Genomic DNA, 20,818 nt, shown 5'->3' with positions numbered 1-20,818 from the left:
AGGGACAAAGCCGCTGCTTTTCTCTCCTTTAATAAAAGTCACAGCAAAGTACCAAAAAAGGAGCGACCCGGGGACGGGGACGGGGACGGGGGGTGGCGGCGGCGGGGGGACCCCGGGGCGGGAAGGAGGGGGGCACAGGCGCCCCGCCGCACACGCGTGTGCGCACACCTGCAGGCCCCGTGTCCCCGTCCCTCGGGGTCACCCCATGGCAGCCCCCCCCCCCCCCGACACCCCTGCAGCGCCCCAGCGAGCCCCCAGCCGCAGCCCCCCCCGCATTAATTACAGGGTTAATTACAGTTAATTAAGGGTTAATTACAGGGCCAAACCCACGCGGGCAGGGGTCTCGGGGGGGTTATTGCTACCTGGGAAGGGGCGATGGGGGGTACAAGGGACAGGGGGGGACACCCCCCCCCCCCGGTAAGGGTGAAAGGGGGTCCCCGGGGATCTGCGGCCTGGAGGGGCGGGGAAGCCAGGGCCCACGGCAGCTTATGGGGGGGCTCCGGCTGGGTGCGACCCCCCCACCCCTGGGGGTCCCGACCCACGCACTGCCCCGGGCCGGGGTGGGCTTCCCCACGGGGAAACTGAGGCACAGGGTGGGCTTCCGCACGGGGAAACTGAGGCACGGGGCTACGAGGAGCCGGAGCCGCGCAGCACCGGAGGCCTCCCACCCTCCCCGCGCCCCCCCGCTGGCAGCAGCCCCGGCCGGGGGGGGCACAGGGCCCCGGGATAACACGGGGAGGGGTGAGGTTTTGGCAGTGAATAGCTGTGTGGGTGCTGGGCACAGCGGGGGGGTCTGTCCCCCCCATGGGACCCCACCGGCCGCTTCTATCCCCCCCCAGTAAAGCTGGGGCTGGGTAGGAGGGAGAAAGGGGCCAGGCTTGGCTGGAGGGGGGGGGTCTGCAGAGAGCCAGCCCCCCCCCCCCCCTCACGGCGCTGAGCACGACGAGCTCATCACACCGGTGGCTGAGACTGCAGAGAGCCAGCCCCCCCCGGCGCTGAGCACGGCGAGCTCATCACACCAGTGGGTGAGACAGCAGAGAGCCAGCCCCCCCACAGCGCTGAGCACGGCGAGCTCATCACACCAGTGGGTGAGACAGCAGAGAGCCAGCCCCCCCACCCCCATGGCGCTGAGCACGGCGAGCTCATCACACCAGTGGCTGAGACTGCAGAGAGCCAGCCCCCCCCAGCGCTGAGCACGGCGAGCTCATCACACCGGTGGGTGAGACAGCAGAGAGCCAGCCCCCCCCCCCCATGGCGCTGAGCACGGCGAGCTCATCACACCAGTGGCTGAGACTGCAGAGAGCCAGCCCCCCCCCCCCCCCCCCCCCCCCCCGGCGCTGAGCACGGCGAGCTCATCACACCAGTGGGTGAGATGCCAGGGGCACAACCGCCCTCCTCCCCCCTCCACAGCCCCCCCCGGCCGGGCTGGGGCGGGGGCGGGGGCGCTGGGGACCCCCCGGGGGGGCACTAGTAGACCCAGCTGACGGGCACCCACTGGGGCTGGGCGCGCAGGCGCTCCATGGCCTCCCGCAGCCGCCCGAAGGTGCGCTCCAGGTCGTCGTTGGTCAGGCTGAGGTCGAAGTAGTGGCCGTAACCGCGCTGGATCCGCCCGCTCTCCTCCACCGTCCGCTTGGCCTCGGCCTCCTGCCCCGCGCAAACCCTGCCTCAGTTTCCCCGTCGCTCCCCGTGCCCCCCCCCCCCCCCGCTACCTCTCACCCGGGGGAGGGGACCCACCGTGAGCTGCTTGGTGGCCACGCCGCTCTCCAGCGCCGCCCGGTTCATGGCCCGCAGCGTCTCGGGGCCGGGGGCTTCGATGAAGACCACATATGGCACGAATTCAGCTGTTCTCAGCACCTTCACTGCCTGGGCCGGAGGGGACGGCGCTGAGCCCCGGCTGGGGGGCCAGCCCCGGCCACCCCCTTGGTGCGTGTCCCCCCCCGCGTCCCCTACCTGGGGGTTGACGTCCAGGATGCATATCTTGCCGGCCTCCACCACGGCGCGGATGGAGTCGATCTTGGTGCCGTAGAGGTTGCCCTCGTACTCGCCGTGCTCCAGGTACCGCCCCGCCTTGATGTCCGCCTCCATCTCGCCCCGCGACACGAAGCGGTACCCGTGCCCGTCCTTCTCGCTCTCCTTCGGCTTCCGCGAGGTGTCTGCCCCGGGGACGGCCCATCTGAGTGCCACCCACCCGCCCCGGGGGTCCCCCCCTGGGGGGCACCCGCAGCCCGCGGGGATGGCCATGGCGCTGCGACGCCGCACCCGCGCGCCCGGGGCTGCGTTCTCCCGGCGCCGGGCGGGTTGGGCTGTGCCGGGGACGGTGACGCTCATGGGGGGCAGGGATGCTGGCAGGGGACAGGGATGCTGGTGGGGGACAGGGATGGTAGCAGGGGACAGGGATGCTGGTGGGGGACAGGGATGCTGGTGGGGGACAGGGATGGCCATGGGGACAGTGATGCTCATGGGGGACAGGGATGCTGGTGGGGGACACGGATGGTGGCAGGGGACAGGAATGCTGGTGGGGGACAGGGATGGTAGCAGGGGACAGGGATGCTGGCGGGGGACAGGGATGGTGGCAAGGGACAGGGATGCTGGTAGGGGACAGGGATGGTAGCAGGGCACAGGGATGCTGGTAGGGGACAGGGATGGTGGCGGGGGACAGGGATGCTGGTGGGGGACAGGGATGGTAGCAGGGGACAGGGATGGTGGCAGGGGACACTCACAGGGGATGGTGGTGCCGTAGCGCGCCTGGTCCGACATGATGAGCTTGTTCTTGAGGCTGCGGCGCCCCACGCCCTGGGCGCCGATGAGCACCAGGGTTTTCCGGCGGAAGGGGGGCATGCGGGCCACCTCCTCGTAGATCAGCAGCTCGTGGCGGTCGAACTCTGGGCGAGGGACAGGGCTGTCACCCACGGTGGGACACCACGTCGGGCGCCACGGGGACCCCAGGGCACCCCGTCCCGTGAGGTGCCACCGCGAGCCTGCCATGGGCACGCCTGGGGACCGTCCCCCCTTCCCTGGGGGGACGCCAGCGGGGGACGCTCACCGGCGTTCTTCGTCGTCAGGTACATCATCCTCTTCTTCCTCTTCCCGCTGAGGCTGCCACACAGGGCCCCTGCCCAGGACACGGGGGCTGGCTGAGCTGGGGACGGGGACAGTGGCACGGGGACAGGGACAGTGGCACGGGGACAGTGCCACAGGAGCTGGGACCTGCCACAGGGGCAGCACCACGGGGACGGGGACATCACCCGGGGAGTTGGGGACCTGCCACAGCGACAGTGCCGCAGGGATGGGGACATCGCCACGGGGCGCAGGGGACCCGCCGTGCTCCCGCTCGGGAGGTGACCACCCGTCCCCCCGCCCCCAGGGCCACGTCCCCGCCGCGGGCTGGGGGCTCCGTACCAGCCGCGGGGGCCACCTCCGCGTCCCGCTTGACGAAGGCCTTGCGCTTCTCCTCCAGCAGCTGGCTGGGCACCAGCCCCGCGCTGCCCCCCTCCACGTGGCACGCCTGGGGGGACAGCGCCGCGCGTGGGGACCCCGGCCCCGCGGACCCCCCCAGCCCCACAGGGAACCCCCACGGCTCCCAGGGACGCTCCCCAGCCCCAGGGACCCCCCCAGCTCCCAGGGACCCCCCCAAGCCCCACAAGGACCCCTCGAGCTCCCAGTGACCCCTCCCCCAGCCCCAGGGACCCCCCCAAGCCCCACAGGGACCCCTCGAGCTCCCAGGGACCCCCCCCAGCCCCAGGGACCTCCCCAGTCTCAGGGACCCCACCCCTCCATCTCCCAGGCATGCCACACAGCTCCCAGGGACCCCCCCCAAGCCCCACAGGGACCCCCCTCCCAGCTCCAGGGCCCCCCCCAGCCCCAGGAACCCTCCCCTGCCCCGAGGGACCACCCCCAGCCCCAGGGACCCCCCCCAGCCTCAGGGAGCCCCCCAGTTCCAGGACCCTCCATGCCTCCCAGGGCTCCCCCCCCAGCCCCAGGACCCCCCTGATGCTCTGTGGACCCCAGCTGCCGGGGAGGGGGGACCCCAGGAGGGGAGCAAAGGGCCAGGACCGCCCCCCCAGCCCCCCCCTGACCTGCCACCAGTTGGGGTCGTCCTGGTTGACGATCTGCAGCAGGTCACCGGCAGTGAACTTGAGCCCGGCCTCCTTGCAGGGGATGAGGCTGTCGGTGGCCGGGTCGTAGTCGAAGTGGCACTTAACGAAGACCTGGGGACCGGGGGGGGTCAGCGGGGGGGGCGGGGGCAGCCGCCCCACGCCTGGGTTCCCCGCTCTGCATCGCCTGGGTGCTGCCGGCCCGTGCCTCAGTTTCCCCAGCCGCGCCGGTGGGAAACGCAGGAGCTGTGCCATGCGCCCACGCGTGTGCACCCCGCTAGGCCCCCCCCCCCACCCTGGTGCCCCCCCGCCGCCCGGCGCAGCCAGGCACGCGCGGCACCCGCACACACGCAGGCGGCACCGGCGGCCGCCGCCGCGCCCCACAGGGCACCCACGGCGGCACCCACGCACAGCCCCACGCCCGCGCACAGGCACAGGCACGCGCCCAGCGCCGCCACCGCCGCGCCCGCGATGGCGCACATGCGGGCGGGAGCGGGCGGGGGCAAGCGTGCACGCACGCGCCACGCCGCACACGCGTGTGCGTGCACACGGGACCCCTGCCCCGGCGCCGACAGCAGCAGGGTGCCGCGGGGCCGGCCTGGCGCGGGGACACGCGGTGCCAGGGGACGCAATGACAGCGCTGCTTTGTCCCCAGGGAGCCAGGGTGACGGCAGGCGCCCGCGCCGGGCTGGCACGGGGTGGGGGGGGGACAGGGCACCCTTTGCCACCCAGGTCCTGCTGCAGGGATGGGGACGGGGACGGGGACAGGGCAGGGATGGGGACGGGGCAGGTGCCACCGCAGCCGGGTGCCCTCACCAGTGCCGGGCACGCAGGGCACAGCGGGGGACACTGGGCTCCCGCTAGCCGTGGGGCACGTGGGCACGGGGCAAGTCCCTACCGGTGTGCAGGGGCTGTGGGCGGAGGGACAGGGGGACACGGGGTCCGGGGGACACACGGGGAGATGAGGCACGTGGCAAGGGGACGGGGGACATGGGGCACGTGGGCACGGGGATACAGGGCAGGGGAAGAGGGGACACGCGAGCACGGGGACGTTGGCAGGGTGGCATGGGGACGACATGGGGACGCAGAGACGGGGACACAGAGGCAGAGGGCAGGGGGACCCACGGGCGGGGAAGTGGGAGCCGTGGGCGGGGTGCTGGGTGCAGGATGGAGGTGTGGGGTGCAGATGTGGGGTGCAGGGTGGGGCGGGATGCGGGGCAGGGTGGGGTGCAGGGCGGGGCGCAGGGCGGGGCACAGGGCGGGGTGGGGCGCAGGGTGGGGTGGGGTGGGATGCGGGGTGGGGCGCAGGGTGGGGCGCAGGGCGGGATGGGATGCAGAGTGGGGTGCAGGGTAGGGTTGGATGCGGGGTGGGATGCAGGGCGGGGTGGGATGCGGGGTGCACGGCGGGGTGGGATGTGGGGTGGGATGCGGGGTGCAGGGTTGGGGTAGGATGTGGGGTGGGATGCAGGGCGGGGTGGGATGCGGGGTTGGATGCAGGGTTGGATGCGGGGTGGGATGCAGGGTGGGATGCAGGGTGGGATGCAGGGCGGGGTGGGATGCGGGATGCAGGGCGGGGTGGGATGCGGGGCTGGATGCGGGGTGGGATGTGGGGTGGGATGCAGGGTGCAGGGCAGGGTGGGATGCGGGGTGCAGGGCGGGGTGGGATGCGGGGTGGGATGCAGGGCGGGGTGGGATGCGGGGCTGGATGCGGGGTGGGATATGGGGTGGGATGCAGGGTGCAGGGCAGGGTGGGACGCGGGGTGCAGGGCGGGGTGGGATGCGGGGTGCAGGGTGGGGTGGGATGCGGGGTGGGATGCGGGGTGGGATGCAGGGTGCAGGGCGGGGTGGGATGCGGGGTGGGATGCAGAGTGGGATGCGGGGTGGGATGCGGGGTGGGATGCAGGGTGCAGGGCGGGGTGGGATGCAGGGTGGGATGCAGGGTGTGATGCGGGGTGGGATGCGGGGTGGGATGCGGGGTGGGATGCGGGGTGGGATGCAGGGTGCAGGGCGGGGTGGGATGCGGGGTGGGATGCAGAGTGGGATGCGGGGTGGGATGCGGGGTGGGATGCAGGGTGCAGGGCAGGGTGGGATGCGGGGTGGGATGCAGGGTGGGATGCAGGGCAGGGTGGGATGCGGGGTGCAGGGTGGGGTGGGGGGCCGGTACCTGCCGGGGCGGGTGAGGCTCCTGGTAGCTGGGCAGGATCTTGAGGACGACGCTGCCGCTGGCGTGGCGCAGGCTGTCCTGCAGCGCCCGCGGGTCGCTGCCCACCTCCCGCCCGTTCACCTCCCGGATGACGTCCCCCACGTGCAGCAGCCCCTGCTGCGCCACCATGCCCCCGTGCAGGATGCGGGCGATGACCAGCTCCCCCCGCTCCACCCGGAACGTCACCCCCTGGCCGGCACAGCCCCGCGTCAGCCCCGCGCCCGTGCCCCCACCGCGGCGTCCCACGCCACCCACCCAGCGCCCCCCAGTCGCCCCAGCAACGGCCCCAGCACCCAGCAACACCCCAGCACCTCGCAAGGCCCCCAGCACCCCGCAATGCCCCCAGCAACACCCCCAGCACCCTGTCATGCCCACCCAGCAACGCCCCCAGCACCGCTCCCAGCACCCCGCAATGCCCACAGCACCCCACAAGGCCCCCAGCACCCCGCAATACCCCCAGCAACGCCCCCAGCACCCTGTCATGCCCACCCAGCAATGCCCCCAGCACCACTCCCAGCACCCCACAATGCCCACAGCACCCCACAGTGCCCACAGCACCCTGCAACGCCTCAGCACCTTGCAATGCCCCCCAGCACCCTGCAACGCCCCCAGCACCCTGCAATGCCCACCCCACAAGGCCCCCAGCACCCAGCAACACCCCTAGCACCCAACAGGGCCCCAGCACCCAGCAGCACCCCAGCACCCTGCAACAGCCCTAGCACCTCGCAATGCCCCCCAGCACCCGGCAATTCCCCCAGCACCCCACAACGCCCTTCAATGCCCCAGCACCCCACAACGCCCCAGCACCCTGCAATGCCTATGGCACCCAGCAACACCCCCAGCACCCTGCAATGCCCCCAGCACCCTGCAATGCCCCACAACACCCCCAGCACTCCACAATGCCTACAGCACCCCACAATGTACACAGCACCCTGCAACACCCACAGCACCCCACAGCACCCCGCAATGCCCCCCAGCACCCTGCAGCACCCCCAGCATCCAGCAGCACCCCCAGCACCCTGCAATGCCCCAGCAACACCCCCAGCAACGCCCCCAGCACCCCATAATGCCCACCTGCAACAACCCCAGCACCCAACAAGGCCGCAGCACCCTGTAGTGCCCCAGCAATGCCCCCAGCACCCCACAACGCCCCCTAGCACCCCGCAGCACCCCCAGCACCCCGCAGCACTCCCAGCACCCCGCAATGCCCCCCAGCACCCCGCAGCACCCCCAGCACCCCGCAGCACTCCCAGCACCCCGCAATGCCCCCCAGCACCCCGCAGCACCCCCAGCACCCCGCAACACTCCCAGCACCCCGCAATGCCCCCCAGCACCCCGCAGCACCCCCAGCACCCCACAGCACTCCCAGCACCCCGCAATGCCCCCCAGCACCCCGCAGCACCCCCAGCACCCCGCAGCACTCCCAGCACCCCGCAATGCCCCCCAGCACCCCGCAGCACCCCCAGCACCCCGCAGCACTCCCAGCACCCCGCAATGCCCCCCAGCACCCTGCAGCACTCCCAGCACCCCGCAATGCCCCCCAGCACCCCGCAGCACCCCCAGCACCCCGCAGCACCCCCAGCACCCCGCAATGCCCCCTAGCACCCCGCAACACTCCCAGCACCCCGCAGCACTCCCAGCACCCCGCAATGCCCCCCAGCACCCCGCAGCACCCCCAGCACCCCGCAGCGCCCCAGGCTCGGGCTCACCAGGTTCTCGCCGGCCGTCTTGCGGATGCCCACCATGCGCACGGCGTCGGGGGGCACGGGCTGGTTGCTGAAGGCCGGATCCAGGACGGGGCTGGGCGGGGGCGTCTCGTAGCTCTTGGAGGCCACCGAGTCGTGGGTCTCCAGCAGCGACTGCAACGCACGGCGGGGGCCGTCACACCCGCCTTGCACACACCCCCCCCCCTCGCACGCCCGCCTTGCACGCGCGGGCCTTGCACGCCCCACCTGGAAGTGGGGCTCGCGCAGGATGCGGGCCAGCTCGGCGGCCGCGCTGTCCTGCCGCACCAGGTGCCCGATGTCGCGCAGGATCTCCTGCACCAGCTCCAGGTTGTTGTCCCTCACCGCCTCCAGCTTCGTCTCCTCCAGCCGCTCGTGGGCCTGGGGGGGCCGGGGGGGATTAGGGACCCCCGCGCCGCCCACCCGCCCGCTAACGCCCCCGCCAGCTGCTCCCACCTCGGGGGGCACGCGGCCCGGCGTGCACACGCACGAGCACACGCATGCACGAGCACATGCATGCATGAGCGCACACCCCCACGCCCTTTGCACAGGCACAGCGCCCTGCGTGCACATGCACGTGCAAATCCACCCTTCTGGATGCACGCACAGATCCTCACCTGCACGCTTGTGCATGTGTGCGCACGCCCTTGCACGCACATCACCACACCAACCCGGGTGCGCGTGTGCCGTTGCACAACTGGGTGCATGTGCAAATACACACCCCACCCACCAGTACACACACGGGACGTGGGGCCAGCCACACGCGCCCCATCAGGGTGATACACACACGCACACAGCACACACGCAACCTCGCGCACCACCACCCCCAGCCACGCGCACCCCGAGGGGCAGCGCACACCCAACAACCCTCCCCTGCCCTCGCCCCCCGCGCCGAAACACGGCAGCCTCGCACGCACGGGCACGCACACGTGCAAACGTGCACACTCACGTCCATTGCATGCACACACATCTATGTGCAAATGTGCCCACACCTCCCTGCAGGCACACACACGTGCAAGCGTACATTCATGCATGCACACACATGCATACATCCGCATGCAACCAAACACATGCATGCACACACACGCATGCAAGCGTACATCCGTGCATGCACACACGTGTGCAAGCGTACATCCATCCACGCACACACATGCAGACATACATCCGCATGCAACCACGCAATGCATGCGCACACACATGTACAAGCATACATCCAGGCATGCACACACACGTGCATGCATCCATGCACACATACATCTGCATGCAACCACATGCGCGTGCAAGCACACATGCATCCATGCACGCATACATCTGCATGCATCCACACACATGTGCAAGCATACCTCCATGCATGCACATGCATGCATACATACATCTGCATGCAACCAGACGCGTGTGCAAACATGCATCCATGCATCCACGCACACATGCATCCATGGACACATACATACATCTGCATGCATCCACACGCATGTGTGTGCACACACACACTTGTGCACCCACCCGTGCACGGCCACCTGTGCACACCCATCCTCCCCGTGCCCCACTCGCTGCCACCGGCGGCGGGGGCCAGGGGGGGACGCGGTGCCACCCCCACGCCACTGTACCTTGGCCAAGGACCTCACTATTGGGCTCTCCATGATGCCGCGGAGGAAGATGAGGTCAAGGTCGGCGGCCCCCGGGGCGCCGGGGAGCCCCATCAGGTTGTCCAGGACCTGCTGCATGGCTGGGGGGGCGTGGGGACATGGGGGGGGACACGGGGACAAGGGGGGACACGGGGACAAGGGGGGACACACATGGGGACACAGGGGGGGGGGGCAGAGTGGGAGGGAGCAGCAACGTGGGTGAAAGTCAAATGGGGGTGCCCCCCCCCATCCCAGTCACCCCAGGGCCCCCCGGTTATGGGACCTGGCAGGGAATGGGGGGGACCCCCGGGAGCAGGGACCCCTCCCTTTATCCTGCAGGAAGGACGGACACACGGACGTGTCCCCCGGCATCGTCACCCTGCCTCGCCTGGCTGGGGGGGGCCGTGGGGCACCGCAGCCCCCACCCCCCCCCGTGCCTCAGTTTCCCCCGCCGAGGAGCCCCCCATCCCCGCGCAGAGCTCACCCGCACCCGGACCTGCCGGCCCCCCCAAACCCACCCCCCCGGGCTCCCCGGCCCCCGGCCCTGCAGGGCACAGCCCCTGTGCTGGGGGCACAGGGAGAGCCCCCCCCCCCCCCCAAAGCAGCACTTTGGGGGGGCTGCCCTGGTGATGTGGGGGGAAATCCCCCAAACCCCCCCGGAGGGGGGACATGCAGCAGCTGGGGGGGCTGCACTGCAAATGCGGGGTGCCATGCAAATGGGGGGGCAATGGGGGGGTGCAATGCAGCCGGGCAGTGCAATGCAGCCGGGGGGGTGCAATGCAAATGGGGGGGCTGCTGTACAGCCGGGGGATGCAATGCAAATGGGGGGGGGGGGGTTGCAATGCAATCGGGGGCCTAATGCAATTGGGGGGGTTGCAATGCAATCGGGGGGGGTCCAATGCAATCGGGGGTCTAATGCAATCGGGGGGGGCAATGCAATCTGGGGGGCTGTAATGCAATCGGGGGGGTGCAATGCAATCAAGGGGGGCTGCAATGCAGTCGGGGGGGTGCAATGCAGTCGGGGGAGTGCAATGCAATCGGGGGGGTGCAATGCAATCGGGGGGGCTGCAATGCAATCGGGGCGGGGGGGTTGCAATGCAATTGGGAGCCGCCGAACGAGGAGGAGCGGCGGCGCTGCAATGGCGGGGGATGCTGGCGATGCAGCGGCGGGGGGAGGGTTGTTGCAATCCAGCCCCCCCCCAATCTGGGGGGTCACGGCATGGCCCGAGAGCCCCCCCCATCATCCCCCATCCTCCACCCCCCCCATCCCCAACCACCCCCTGCCCACGCCAGCCCCCTCCCTGCCCCCCCCCGTGCCCCCCCCCCCACGGCTCCCCCCTACCTCGGGGGCCCGGGGGGGCGCGGGCGGGGCGGGGGGCGGGCGGCGGGGCCCCACGGCCGGGGCCGCTCATGGCTGCGGGCGGCAGAGCCGGGCCTGGGGCCGCCCCCCCCAGATCCGGGTACCGCGGCCCCCCCCCCCCCCCCCCCGCCCCGGCCCCGCGTGGGGCCCCCACGCGGCCCCGCTCGCCCCGGGCCTTGCACACGCGCGTGCAGCCGCGAGCCCTGGGCGCGCTGACGCCACGTCGGCCCTCGCGCGTGCAAACCGCTTGCACGCCCGCGGCCGGGCTCACGCGCCCGCGCGTGCACGGCGAACGCGCGCGCACCTCGGCATGCTCACGCGTGGGCACCCCCGTGGGAGCAATCGTGTGCGGACGGGCACGTACCCGTGCACGCTGACACGCTCGTGCACAGCGCGGAGAGCCGCGTGCGCGCCGATGCATGCCGCGTGCACGCGCACCTGCGTGCACACGCGTGCGTGAGCGTGCACAGCCCTGAGCTGTACATCTGCGTGCTTACACACGCGTGCAGACCCGTGCCCGCCTGCTGCACCCACGCACGCACCCCCATGCGTGCACACATGCTGATGCACACGCGCTGCTGTGCGCGCTCACACCCATGGTTGCACGCGCGCCCCGTGCATGCTCACGCTCGCGTGCAAAGCCACGGGCACGCACCCCGTGCATGCCCACCCGTGCATGCACGCTCCCGTGCCGGCTCACCCCTGCTTGCACACCCGCGTGCACACCCACACGCGCTGCCCCCGTGCCTGCTCACCCGTGGGAGCCCCCCCGCACGCAGCCACGCAGCCTCCCGCGGCGTGGGGAGGGGGAAAAACGGGGGCTCGGCCCCTTTAAGGGGGCGGGCGGGGGGCGCGGGTCCGCGCGGTTGCCATGGCAGCGGGGGGGGGGGGGCGCGGAGCGCCGCGCGGGGGGGGGGGCGGATTTAAAGGGACCGCGCCCCGCTCGTGTGCACACGCACTTGCACACGCACGCACCCACGCGCGAACGCGCACGCGCCCGCCGGCGCTGGCACCGCCCCCCCTTGCACACGCGTGGCACCAGCGCGCGCGCGCTCGTGGGCGCCTGCTTACACGCGCGCGTGAACGTGTGCGAGCGCCCCCGCGCGAGGCCCCCGCGGCCCCCCCGGCCCCACGGGGGGAGCCCCCAGTGCTGGCACTGACACCCCCTCCCTGGGGCACCCACCCCGCGCCCCAGCACCAGTGCCCCCAGCACCAGCATCCCCAGCGCCCCCAGCACCAGTATTCCCAGTCTCCCCAGTACCAGCATCTCCGGCATCCTCGGCACCCGTATTCCCAGTCTCCCCAGTACCAGCATCTCCGGTGCCCTCGGCACCAGTATTCCCAGTCTCCCCAGTACCAGCATCTCCGGTGTCCTCGGCACCAGTATTCCCAGTCTCCCCAGTACCAGCATCCCCAGCACCAGTATTCCCAGTGTGTCCAGCACCAGCATCCACAGTATCCTCAGCACCAGTATTCCCAGTATTTCCAGTACCAGTGCCTCTGCAGTGCCCAGCACAACCAACATCAGTGTCCCCAGCCCCAGCATCCCCAGCATCCCCAGTACCAGCATCCCCAGCCCCAGTGCCCCCAGTGTCCCCAGCCCCATTTTCCCCAGCCCCACTGTCCCCAGTACCAGCATCCCCAGCCCCAGTGCCACCGGTGTCCCCAGTACCAGCATCCCCAGCCCCAGTGTCCCCAGTGTCCCCAGCCCCAGTGCCCCCAGTGTCCCCAGTGTCCCCAGCCCCAGTGCCACCAGTGTCCCTGGTGTCCCCAGTACCAGCATCCCCAGCCCCAGTGCCCCCAGTGCCCCCGGTGTCCCCAGCCCCAGTGCCACCAGTGTCCCTGGTGTCCCCAGTACCAGCATCCCCAGCCCCAGTGCCCCCAGTGCCCCCAGTGTCCCCAGCCCCAGTGCCACCAGTGTCCCTGGTGTCCCCAGTACCAGCATCCCCAGCCCCAGTGCCCCCAGTGCCCCCAGTGCCCCCCCAGACGCCCCTGTCCCCAAGCAGGCAGAGGCAGGAGGTGGCTGCAAGAGGGTTTATTGCTGGGGGGGCCCGCCCGGCCCTGGGGTGATGGGTGCTGCGGGTGCTGCGGGTGCAGCAGCCCCCGGGGTGATGGGTGCTGCGGGTGCTGCGGGTGCTGCGGGTGCAGCAGCCCCCCGGGTTCTCTTCACCCGCTCGGCCCCAGCGACGTCCCTGCAAGGAGAGGGGGTCAGAACCCGGCACCCCGAGTGCCCCCCCCGAACACCCCCAGCCCCGTGTCCCCCACCCGGGACTCCCCCCCCCCGCCACCCAGGACGATGCCCACTGGGGAAACCGAGGCACGGGTGGTGCTGGGGGGGAGGCACCCAGCACCCGGCCCCCCCAGCTCGGCCGCTGCGCGGACCCCGCCTGCCACCCCTCACCTGGGGGCTCAGCACCCTGCGGCGCCGAAGGGCTCCTCGCACAGCACCCGGCCGCCCGACCGCTTGCCGTACCTGCGAGGGGGGAGCACGTTACTGGGGGGCAGCGCCATGCACCAGGGAGTGTGCAGCAACGGCGAGCGTGCAGCAACGGGGAGCGCGTTGCAACAGGGGAGCTGGCTGCAGCGAGCAAAGGCTGCAGCGAGGGAGCAGGTTGCAAGGCAGCGGCACCTTGCAACGGGGAACATGTTGCAATCAGGCGTGAATGGCAGTGGCAGCAGGTTGCAGCAGGAATTGCATTGCTACAGGGAGTCGGTTGCAGCAGTTGAGCAGGTTGCAAGGAGGCAGCGTGGTGCAACAGTGCTGCAATGGGGGAGCTTGTTGCAGAACGGAGCTGCTTGCAGCAGGAGAGCACGTTGCAACAAGGAAGCGTGCTGCAGTGGGGAGTGTATTGCAACAGGGATCGTATTGCAATGGGGAGCACATTGCAACAACGACCTGGTTGCAGCAGGTAAACAAATTGCAACAGGGAGCACTTTGCAACAGGGAGTGCGTTGCAGTACAGAATATGTTGCAACAGGGAGTACATTGCAATGGGGCAGTGCATTGCTACAGGGAGTACGCTGCAACAGGGAACACGTTGCAATGGGGCAGCGCGTTGCTACAGGGAGTATCTTGCAATTGGGAGTGCATTGCAATGGGGCAGTGCATTGCTACAGGGAGTACATTGCAACGGGGAGCATGTTGCAACGATGCAGCACGTCGCAGGGGTCCCACAGCCGTGCCCCCGCCACCGCCCCGCGCTCACCGGTGCCGCGTGACCACGTTGAGGTACTGCTGGAGGTCGTTGTAGAAGCGGACGAGGTCCTCGACGGGCGCGTCGTCCCCGGGGTAGGTGGGCTGCGCGGGGCCGGCGGTGCTGGGGTGCCCGGCCAGCAGCACCAGGGTGCAGGCGAGGAGCAGCAGGGAGGGCCAGCGGGGAGCCATGGCTGCGCCGCACACCGCGGCCTCAGGCTCCGCCGAGGGCACCGCACCGCACGCACACGCACGCACGCCAGCCCCCCGGCTGCACGCGCTTGCAGACGTACACGCAAAGACACGCGTGCACGCACACACAGGTGCGCACCACCCAGCATGTGCACGCACACGCCTTAGAGTACGCACTGCTCTGCACGCACCCAGGCACGCGCACCAACCCTCTGCCCTGCAGCCATGCACGCACCCCCTTGCACGCTCACACCCCCCGTCTCTGCTCCAAGTGTGCAGGTGCACAAAACCCCCACTCCTACAGCAATGACATCGGTGTGTACGCGCCCGGCTGTGCACGTGCACGTGCACGCTCTCCCGGCTCCCAGGCTGCACAAAAAAGCAGCGCTCGCAGAGCACGCGCACCCCCAGTTCACCCGCAAGCACGCATGTGCGTGCATGCACACCCTGTTCCGCGCCCCTGCACCCAGATGCACACGCTCAGCCTCGCACACATGCGTGCACGCCCTGTTTGGCGTGCACCACGCTCGCTGGCCGCCTGCACGCCCCCGCGCACCCTTGCACACCCGCACCCCCACCCAGCCCCATCGCCCTGCGGGGACGAGGCCCCGGCCCCACTCACCTGCTTCCACGAGCGGTGGCACGGGGACGCGGCGAGACGAGGGGACGCGGCGAGACGAGGGGACGCGGCGAGATGGCGGGACGCTGCCGTCAACTCCCCGGTTCCTCGGTGACACCGCTGCCACCACGCTGCTGGCCCTTATATCCCCCCCTGTCCCCTCCGCTGATGTCACCCTGCCACGCAGCACCCGTGGCCAGGTGGCCGCGTGGCCGGGGGGGACAGGGGCCATCGGAGGGGGGGGACAGGGACACCTGGCCCCTCGTGCAGCCCTGGTTAATGTTTGACGCTGGGCTGGGGGGGCTCCCGGTGGGGCCGAGGACACGGACCCGGGTGTCCGGTGTCTGTCCCCGGAGCATCTTGTCCCCACGGATGGACCGAGGGAGGGAGGGACAGGCATGGGGACAGAGGGACGGCTGTGGGGACAGAGGGGGGACAGCTGGGGGAGGCTGCTGGGGCGCCGGGGGGGAGGCTGGCAGGAGGGGTGGGCAGCAGGACAGAGGGACAGCGAGGGTTGGACAGAGGGACGGGGAGTGGGACAGAGGGACACTGGAAGAGCGGACGGATGGACAGCGTGGGGGCACGGGCGGGTGAAGGGTCCGGCAGCGGGGTGAGGGTGGGATGGAAGGACAGAGGGACAGTTGGGGACAGGAGGAGCAGTGGCTGCAGCGGGGGGGGGGTGCAGGCCGTGGCCGCCCCCCGCTCCCACCACGGGCCGGGTTGGGGGGCAGAGGGGTGGGGACCCCCCCGCCCGTGGGGCCTCCGGCGCAGCCCCGCCACAGCCCCGGCGGCCGCAGGCCCCGCAGGGACCCCACGGCGGACGTGGGCACCCACTGCCAGCGCACCCCACACCCACTGCCAGCGCACCCCTCTAGCCACTGCACCCCGCGCACCCCAGAACTCACCGCCGGTGCACCCTGCACCCCCACACCCAGTGCACCCCACTAACCCGGGCATCCCGGTATCCCGTGCACCCCAGCACCCACCGGGAGTGCATCCCACCACCCCCACACCCAGTGCACCCTGCACCCCCACACCCAGTGCACCCCAGTAACCCGGGCATCCCGGTATCCCGTGCACCCCAGCACCCACCGGGAGTTCATCCCACCACCCCGACACCCAGTGCACCCTGCACCCCCACACCCAGTGCACCCCAGTAACCCGGGCATCCCGGTATCCCGTGCACCCCAGCACCCACTGGCCGTGCATCCCACTACCCCCACACCCAGTACACCCCACTAACCCATGCACCCCAGAACCCACTGGGAGTGCATCCCGCCACCACCACACCCAGTGCACCCCAGTAACCCATGCATCCCAGTATCCCGTGCACCCCAGCACCCACTGGCCGTGCATCCCACCACCCCCGCACCCAGTGCACCCCAGCACCCACCACTGCACCCCTGTGCCCCGTGAGCCCCAGCATCACTGCAGCCCCCCACCAGCACGGCCCCGCACCCAGAGCACCCCGACACCCAGCAGCAGCGCACACCGTACCCAGAGCACCCCGTGCACCCCAACGCCCCTCGACAGCGTATCCCCCGCACCCAGTGCACCCAGCACCCACTGCCAGCGCCCCGCACCGCCCCCGTACCCAGTGCACCCCAGTATCCAACCCCAGCGTGCCCCAGCCCCCCAGCGCGCCCCACTCCCATCCCACCCCCCTGCTCCCCACACCTCTCCCCAGCCCCCCACCCTTGCACCCCAGCGGGTCCTCGGGCCCTTATTCCTTTCCCCAGCCTCACCCCCCCTCCATCCCCCCCTCCGGCCCCCCTGCACCCCTCCCCTGCACCCCTCCCTCCATCCCCCTGCACCCCCCACACCCTCTGCACCCCTCCGGCCCCCCTGCACCCCCCACACCCCCTGCACCCCTCCCTCCATCCCCCCTGCACCCCTCTGTCCACCCCTGCACCTCTCCGTCTCCCCTGCTCCCCTCCGTCCCCGCTGCACCCCTCCCTCCGTCCCCCCTGCACCCCCACACACCCCCTGCACCCCTCCGGCCCCCTGCACCCCTCCATCCCCCTGCACCCCTCCATCTCCCCTGCACCCCTCCCTCCATCCCCCCTGCACCCCCACACACACCCTGCACCCCTCCAGCCCCCTGCACCCCTCCATCCCCCTGCACCCCTCCATCTCCCCTGCACCCCTCCCTCCATCCCCCCTGCACCCCCACACACCCCCTGCACCCCTCCGGCCCCCTACACCCCTCCATCCCTCTGCACCCCTCCCTCCATCCCCCCTGCACCCCCACACACACCCTGCACCCCTCCAGCCCCCTGCCCCCCTCCGGCCCCGGCCCCGGCGCACGCAGCCCAGATGGGTGCCCACAATCGTGCTCTTTATTGCCGCTGGCGGGGGCGTGCAGGGAGCGCGCGGGACCCCCGACAGCGGTGGGGAGGGGATGGGGTCAGGGCCCCCCCCGCTGGGGGACCCCCGGGCCGGGCTCTGGGGGTCCCCAGCCCTCCTGGCGGGGGGGACCCACGCTGGCCGCGGGTGCTGGGGCCCACCCCGCGGCAGAGCCCCGGGTCCCTTAGGGAGACCCGGAGGGACGGGGAGGATTCAGGGGACGGGGGGGCTGGGGGAGCCGGTCACCACGCAGCGTCACCGTCGTACCTGCAGGGAAGAGCTGGCGTGAGAAAAGGGGGGACGAGACCCCCGGCACCCGCCGGGACCCCCACCCCAGGGTGCAGGAGGGGGAGCAGCCCCTTTCCCCGACCACGGGGCGACGGGGACAGGGACAGGGAGGAGGAGGCTCACCGTGACCCGTCGCTGCTGGCCCCGAGGAGCAGCTCCGACACGACGGCCTCGGGGCTGGCGCGTTTGCCGTACCTGCGGGACGCGGAGCACGTGGGCGCAGGCGGGCGCGCGAACGGGACCTCGCGCCCAGGCGGGCGCCAACGGGAACCGCGCGCGACGGAGCACGCGGGTGCGCAAAAGGGCAGGCGGGAGCGTGCAAAGGGGCTCGCCCGCGCGCGCGCGCTCGCCCGCGCTCACCTCTGCCGCGTCACCAGGTTGATGTAGTGGCGAAGGGCCGAGAAGTACTTGGCCATCTCCTCGGGGGAGGCGTCGTCCCCGGGGCTCTCGGGCTTGGCGGGGTAGGCGGCCGCCAGCGTGGCCAGGCACAGCAGGGCGCAGAGGGCCACGGCCGCCAGCACGCGCCACGGCCTCGGGGACGTCACCATCTGCGTGGGGACGGGGACGCGGGGCAGCCTGAGCTGCGTGTGCGTCACCCCCGGGTCCCCCCCATCTCGTCCCCAAGCAGCTCTGCCCCCCACCAAAGCCCCCGTCCCCCTGAGCCCACGGAGCCGTCTCACCCCCCAGGACCCCATCACCTGCGGGGACATCGCACCCCCAGGGGCCCCCCTGCTCCCCAAGGGGACATCTCCCTCCCCTGCCCGGGACCCCAGCTCCCCCAAGGGCCATCTTCCCTCCAGGGACCCCCTCACGTCCCCATGGGGCCATCTCCCTCCCCGGGACCCCCAGACACCCCCCCGATGTCCCCAAGGGGCCACATCCCTCCCCAGGACCCCCAGACACCCCCCTGATGTCCCCACAGGGCCATCTCCCTCCCCGGGACCCCCAGGAACCTCCTCCCATCTCCCCAAAGGGACATCTGGCTCCCGGGGACGTCCAGGGTCACCCCCTGCAAGCCCCCAAGGGGACACATCCCTCCCAGGGACCCCAGGGACCCCCATCTCCCCAAGGGGACATCTTCCCCCCCTCCCAGCCTCCCCAAGGGACATCTCCCACCCCAGAGACCCCCGTCCACCCCAAGGGACCCCTCCCATGTCCCCAAGGGACGCTCGTCTCCGTCCCAGGGGTCCCAGCCTCCCCAAGGGTCACCTCCCCCCCCTGGCACCCCCCCAAGGCCCCAGCCCCGTCCCCGGGCTGTCCCCGCACTCACGGTGGAGGAGGCGGGAGGTGACAGGCAGGGCCTGGCAGCGGGGTGACAGCGCCGGGGACACCGAGCCGGGGACACAGCGGCTCCTCCACCCACCCGGGGTTTTATAGCCTCCAGTGGGGCTGCTGGCTCCTCCCTCACCCGTGACCGACCCACGGGCACGGCGGGACCCCGGCAGCCCCCCCGCCACCGGCCCCGGGGGGACACGTGCCAGCGCCTTGTCCCCGTCCCTTGGCAGAGCCCCCCGGCCCGGTGCACCGAGGGGCAGAGGCGCGGGCACAGGGTGTGCAGGGAGCGTGGGGGACACGGATGGGACACGGGGACATGGGGTGCAGCCACTGGACACGGACGTGGTATGTGGCACATGGCAATGCCACACGGACACAGATGTGACGGGCAGCCACGGCACACGGGCACGGCACGGGGACACGGCACGGGGACACGGCACGCAGCCACAGGACACAGACACGGCACACAGCCGTGGCACATGGCAATGGCACACGGACACGGATGTGACATGCAGGCACAGCACATGGACATGGCACACAGACATGACAGGCAGCCATGGCACACGGACACAGATGTGACAGGCAGCCATGGCACACGGACACGGATGTGACACGCAGCCATGGCACGCGGGCACGGCACACACACACACAGATGTGACATGCGGTCACGGCACACGCACACGGATGTGACATGCAGCCATGGCACACGGGCATGGCCCCGAAACAGCCTCAGGACATGGCAGTGGCACACAGGGACACAAACAGGGCACAGCCATGACACAGGCACAGCACACGGGACGCAGCAGGGACGCGGCACACGGCCCTGGCACAAGCCACCCGCAGGCGACAGCCCAGGGGAAGGGACACAGCCCGCAGCTGCCTCAGTTTCCCCAGACGCCAGGGCAGGGCACGGAGCCACCACCGCAGTCCCTGTCACCGCAGTCCCTGTCACCGCAGCCCCCGTCGCCGCCATCGACCGCTGTCGCAGCCCTCCAGGACGGATGAGCTGCCCTTTCCGCTCCCCCGCGCCGGGGGGGGACACTGATTCGTTATGGATTTGGCATTAAGGAGCAATCACCCAGCCTGCTGCTCCGGGGGGAAACTGAGGCACGGATGCGCCTGGCGGGGACGTGCTGTGAGCAGGGGCTCCGGGTCCCCACCGGGAAGGGGCCACCAAAGCCACCGTGCAGGTGCTGGGACAGGGAGAGGTGACAGAAGGGGGTCCCCAAAAGCCCCGGGATGCTGCCACCCAGAAGCAGCCACATCTCCAGCCAGGGGGATGGAGGGGACAGGGCTCGGCAGGGACCCCGCGGGGTGCCACCGGCCCGGCTGGAGGGGACGGGGCTCGGCAGGGACCCCGCGGGGTGCCACCGGCCCAGCTGGAGGGAACGGGGCTCGGCAGGGACCCCGCAGGGTGCCACCGGCCCGGCTGGAGGGGACGGGGCTCGGCAGGGACCCCGCGGGGTGCCACCGGCCCGGCTGGAGGGGACGGGGCTCGGCAGGGACCCCGCGGGGTGCCACCGGCCCGGCTGGAGGGGACGGGGCTCGGCAGGGACCCCGCAGGGTGCCACCGGCCCGGCTGGAGGGGACGGGGCTCGGCAGGGACCCCGCGGGGTGCCACCGGCCCGGCTGGAGGGGACGGGGCTCGGCGGGGACCCCGCGGGGTGCCACTGGCCCGGCTGGAGGGGGACACAGCTTGGCAGGGAACCCACGGGGTGCCACCAGCCCGGCTGGAGGGGACAGGGCTCGGCGGGGACCCTGCGGGGTGCCACCGGCCCGGCTGGAGGGGACACGCTCCCCACTCCTGACCTGGCCGTCACCCCAGTGAGCGGCGGCGGGGGCACGGCTCATGGCAGCGCCACCGCAGGGGTCCCAGCCCTGTGGCTGTCCCCAGCCCTA

At 71.5% G+C, this 20,818-nt stretch overlaps 3 protein-coding genes across 3 annotated transcripts; all 3 read right to left on the bottom strand.

The window, feature by feature from the left end:
- Positions 1-1,467: 1,467 nt before the first annotated feature.
- MPP2 (MAGUK p55 scaffold protein 2) lies at positions 1,468-9,745 on the bottom strand (the record flags this gene model as incomplete). The annotated part of the gene is made up of 11 exons (XM_082331610.1): positions 1,468-1,644; positions 1,735-1,863; positions 1,951-2,153; positions 2,721-2,882; positions 3,044-3,112; positions 3,400-3,505; positions 4,077-4,208; positions 6,259-6,486; positions 8,007-8,156; positions 8,250-8,402; positions 9,629-9,745. 11 exons carry the CDS (start codon positions 9,743-9,745, stop codon positions 1,468-1,470), a joined length of 1,626 nt encoding a protein of 541 aa, XP_082187736.1.
- A 3,670-nt stretch (positions 9,746-13,415) lies between these two features.
- Positions 13,416-14,391, bottom strand: LOC309599950 (pancreatic polypeptide; the record flags this gene model as incomplete). Its single annotated transcript, XM_082331878.1, has 2 exons — positions 13,416-13,479; positions 14,213-14,391. 2 exons carry the CDS (start codon positions 14,389-14,391, stop codon positions 13,416-13,418), a joined length of 243 nt encoding a protein of 80 aa, XP_082188004.1.
- A 3,372-nt stretch (positions 14,392-17,763) lies between these two features.
- On the bottom strand, positions 17,764-18,192 carry LOC309600119 (peptide YY-like; the record flags this gene model as incomplete). Its single annotated transcript, XM_082332184.1, has 2 exons — positions 17,764-17,839; positions 18,005-18,192. 2 exons carry the CDS (start codon positions 18,190-18,192, stop codon positions 17,764-17,766), a joined length of 264 nt encoding a protein of 87 aa, XP_082188310.1.
- Positions 18,193-20,818: the final 2,626 nt, after the last annotated feature.

Source organism: Platalea leucorodia (genome assembly GCF_965183815.1).
Source record: "Platalea leucorodia genome assembly, chromosome: 22".
Lineage (NCBI taxonomy): Eukaryota > Metazoa > Chordata > Aves > Pelecaniformes > Threskiornithidae > Platalea > Platalea leucorodia.
This window is presented reverse-complemented; position numbering and strand designations above follow the sequence as displayed.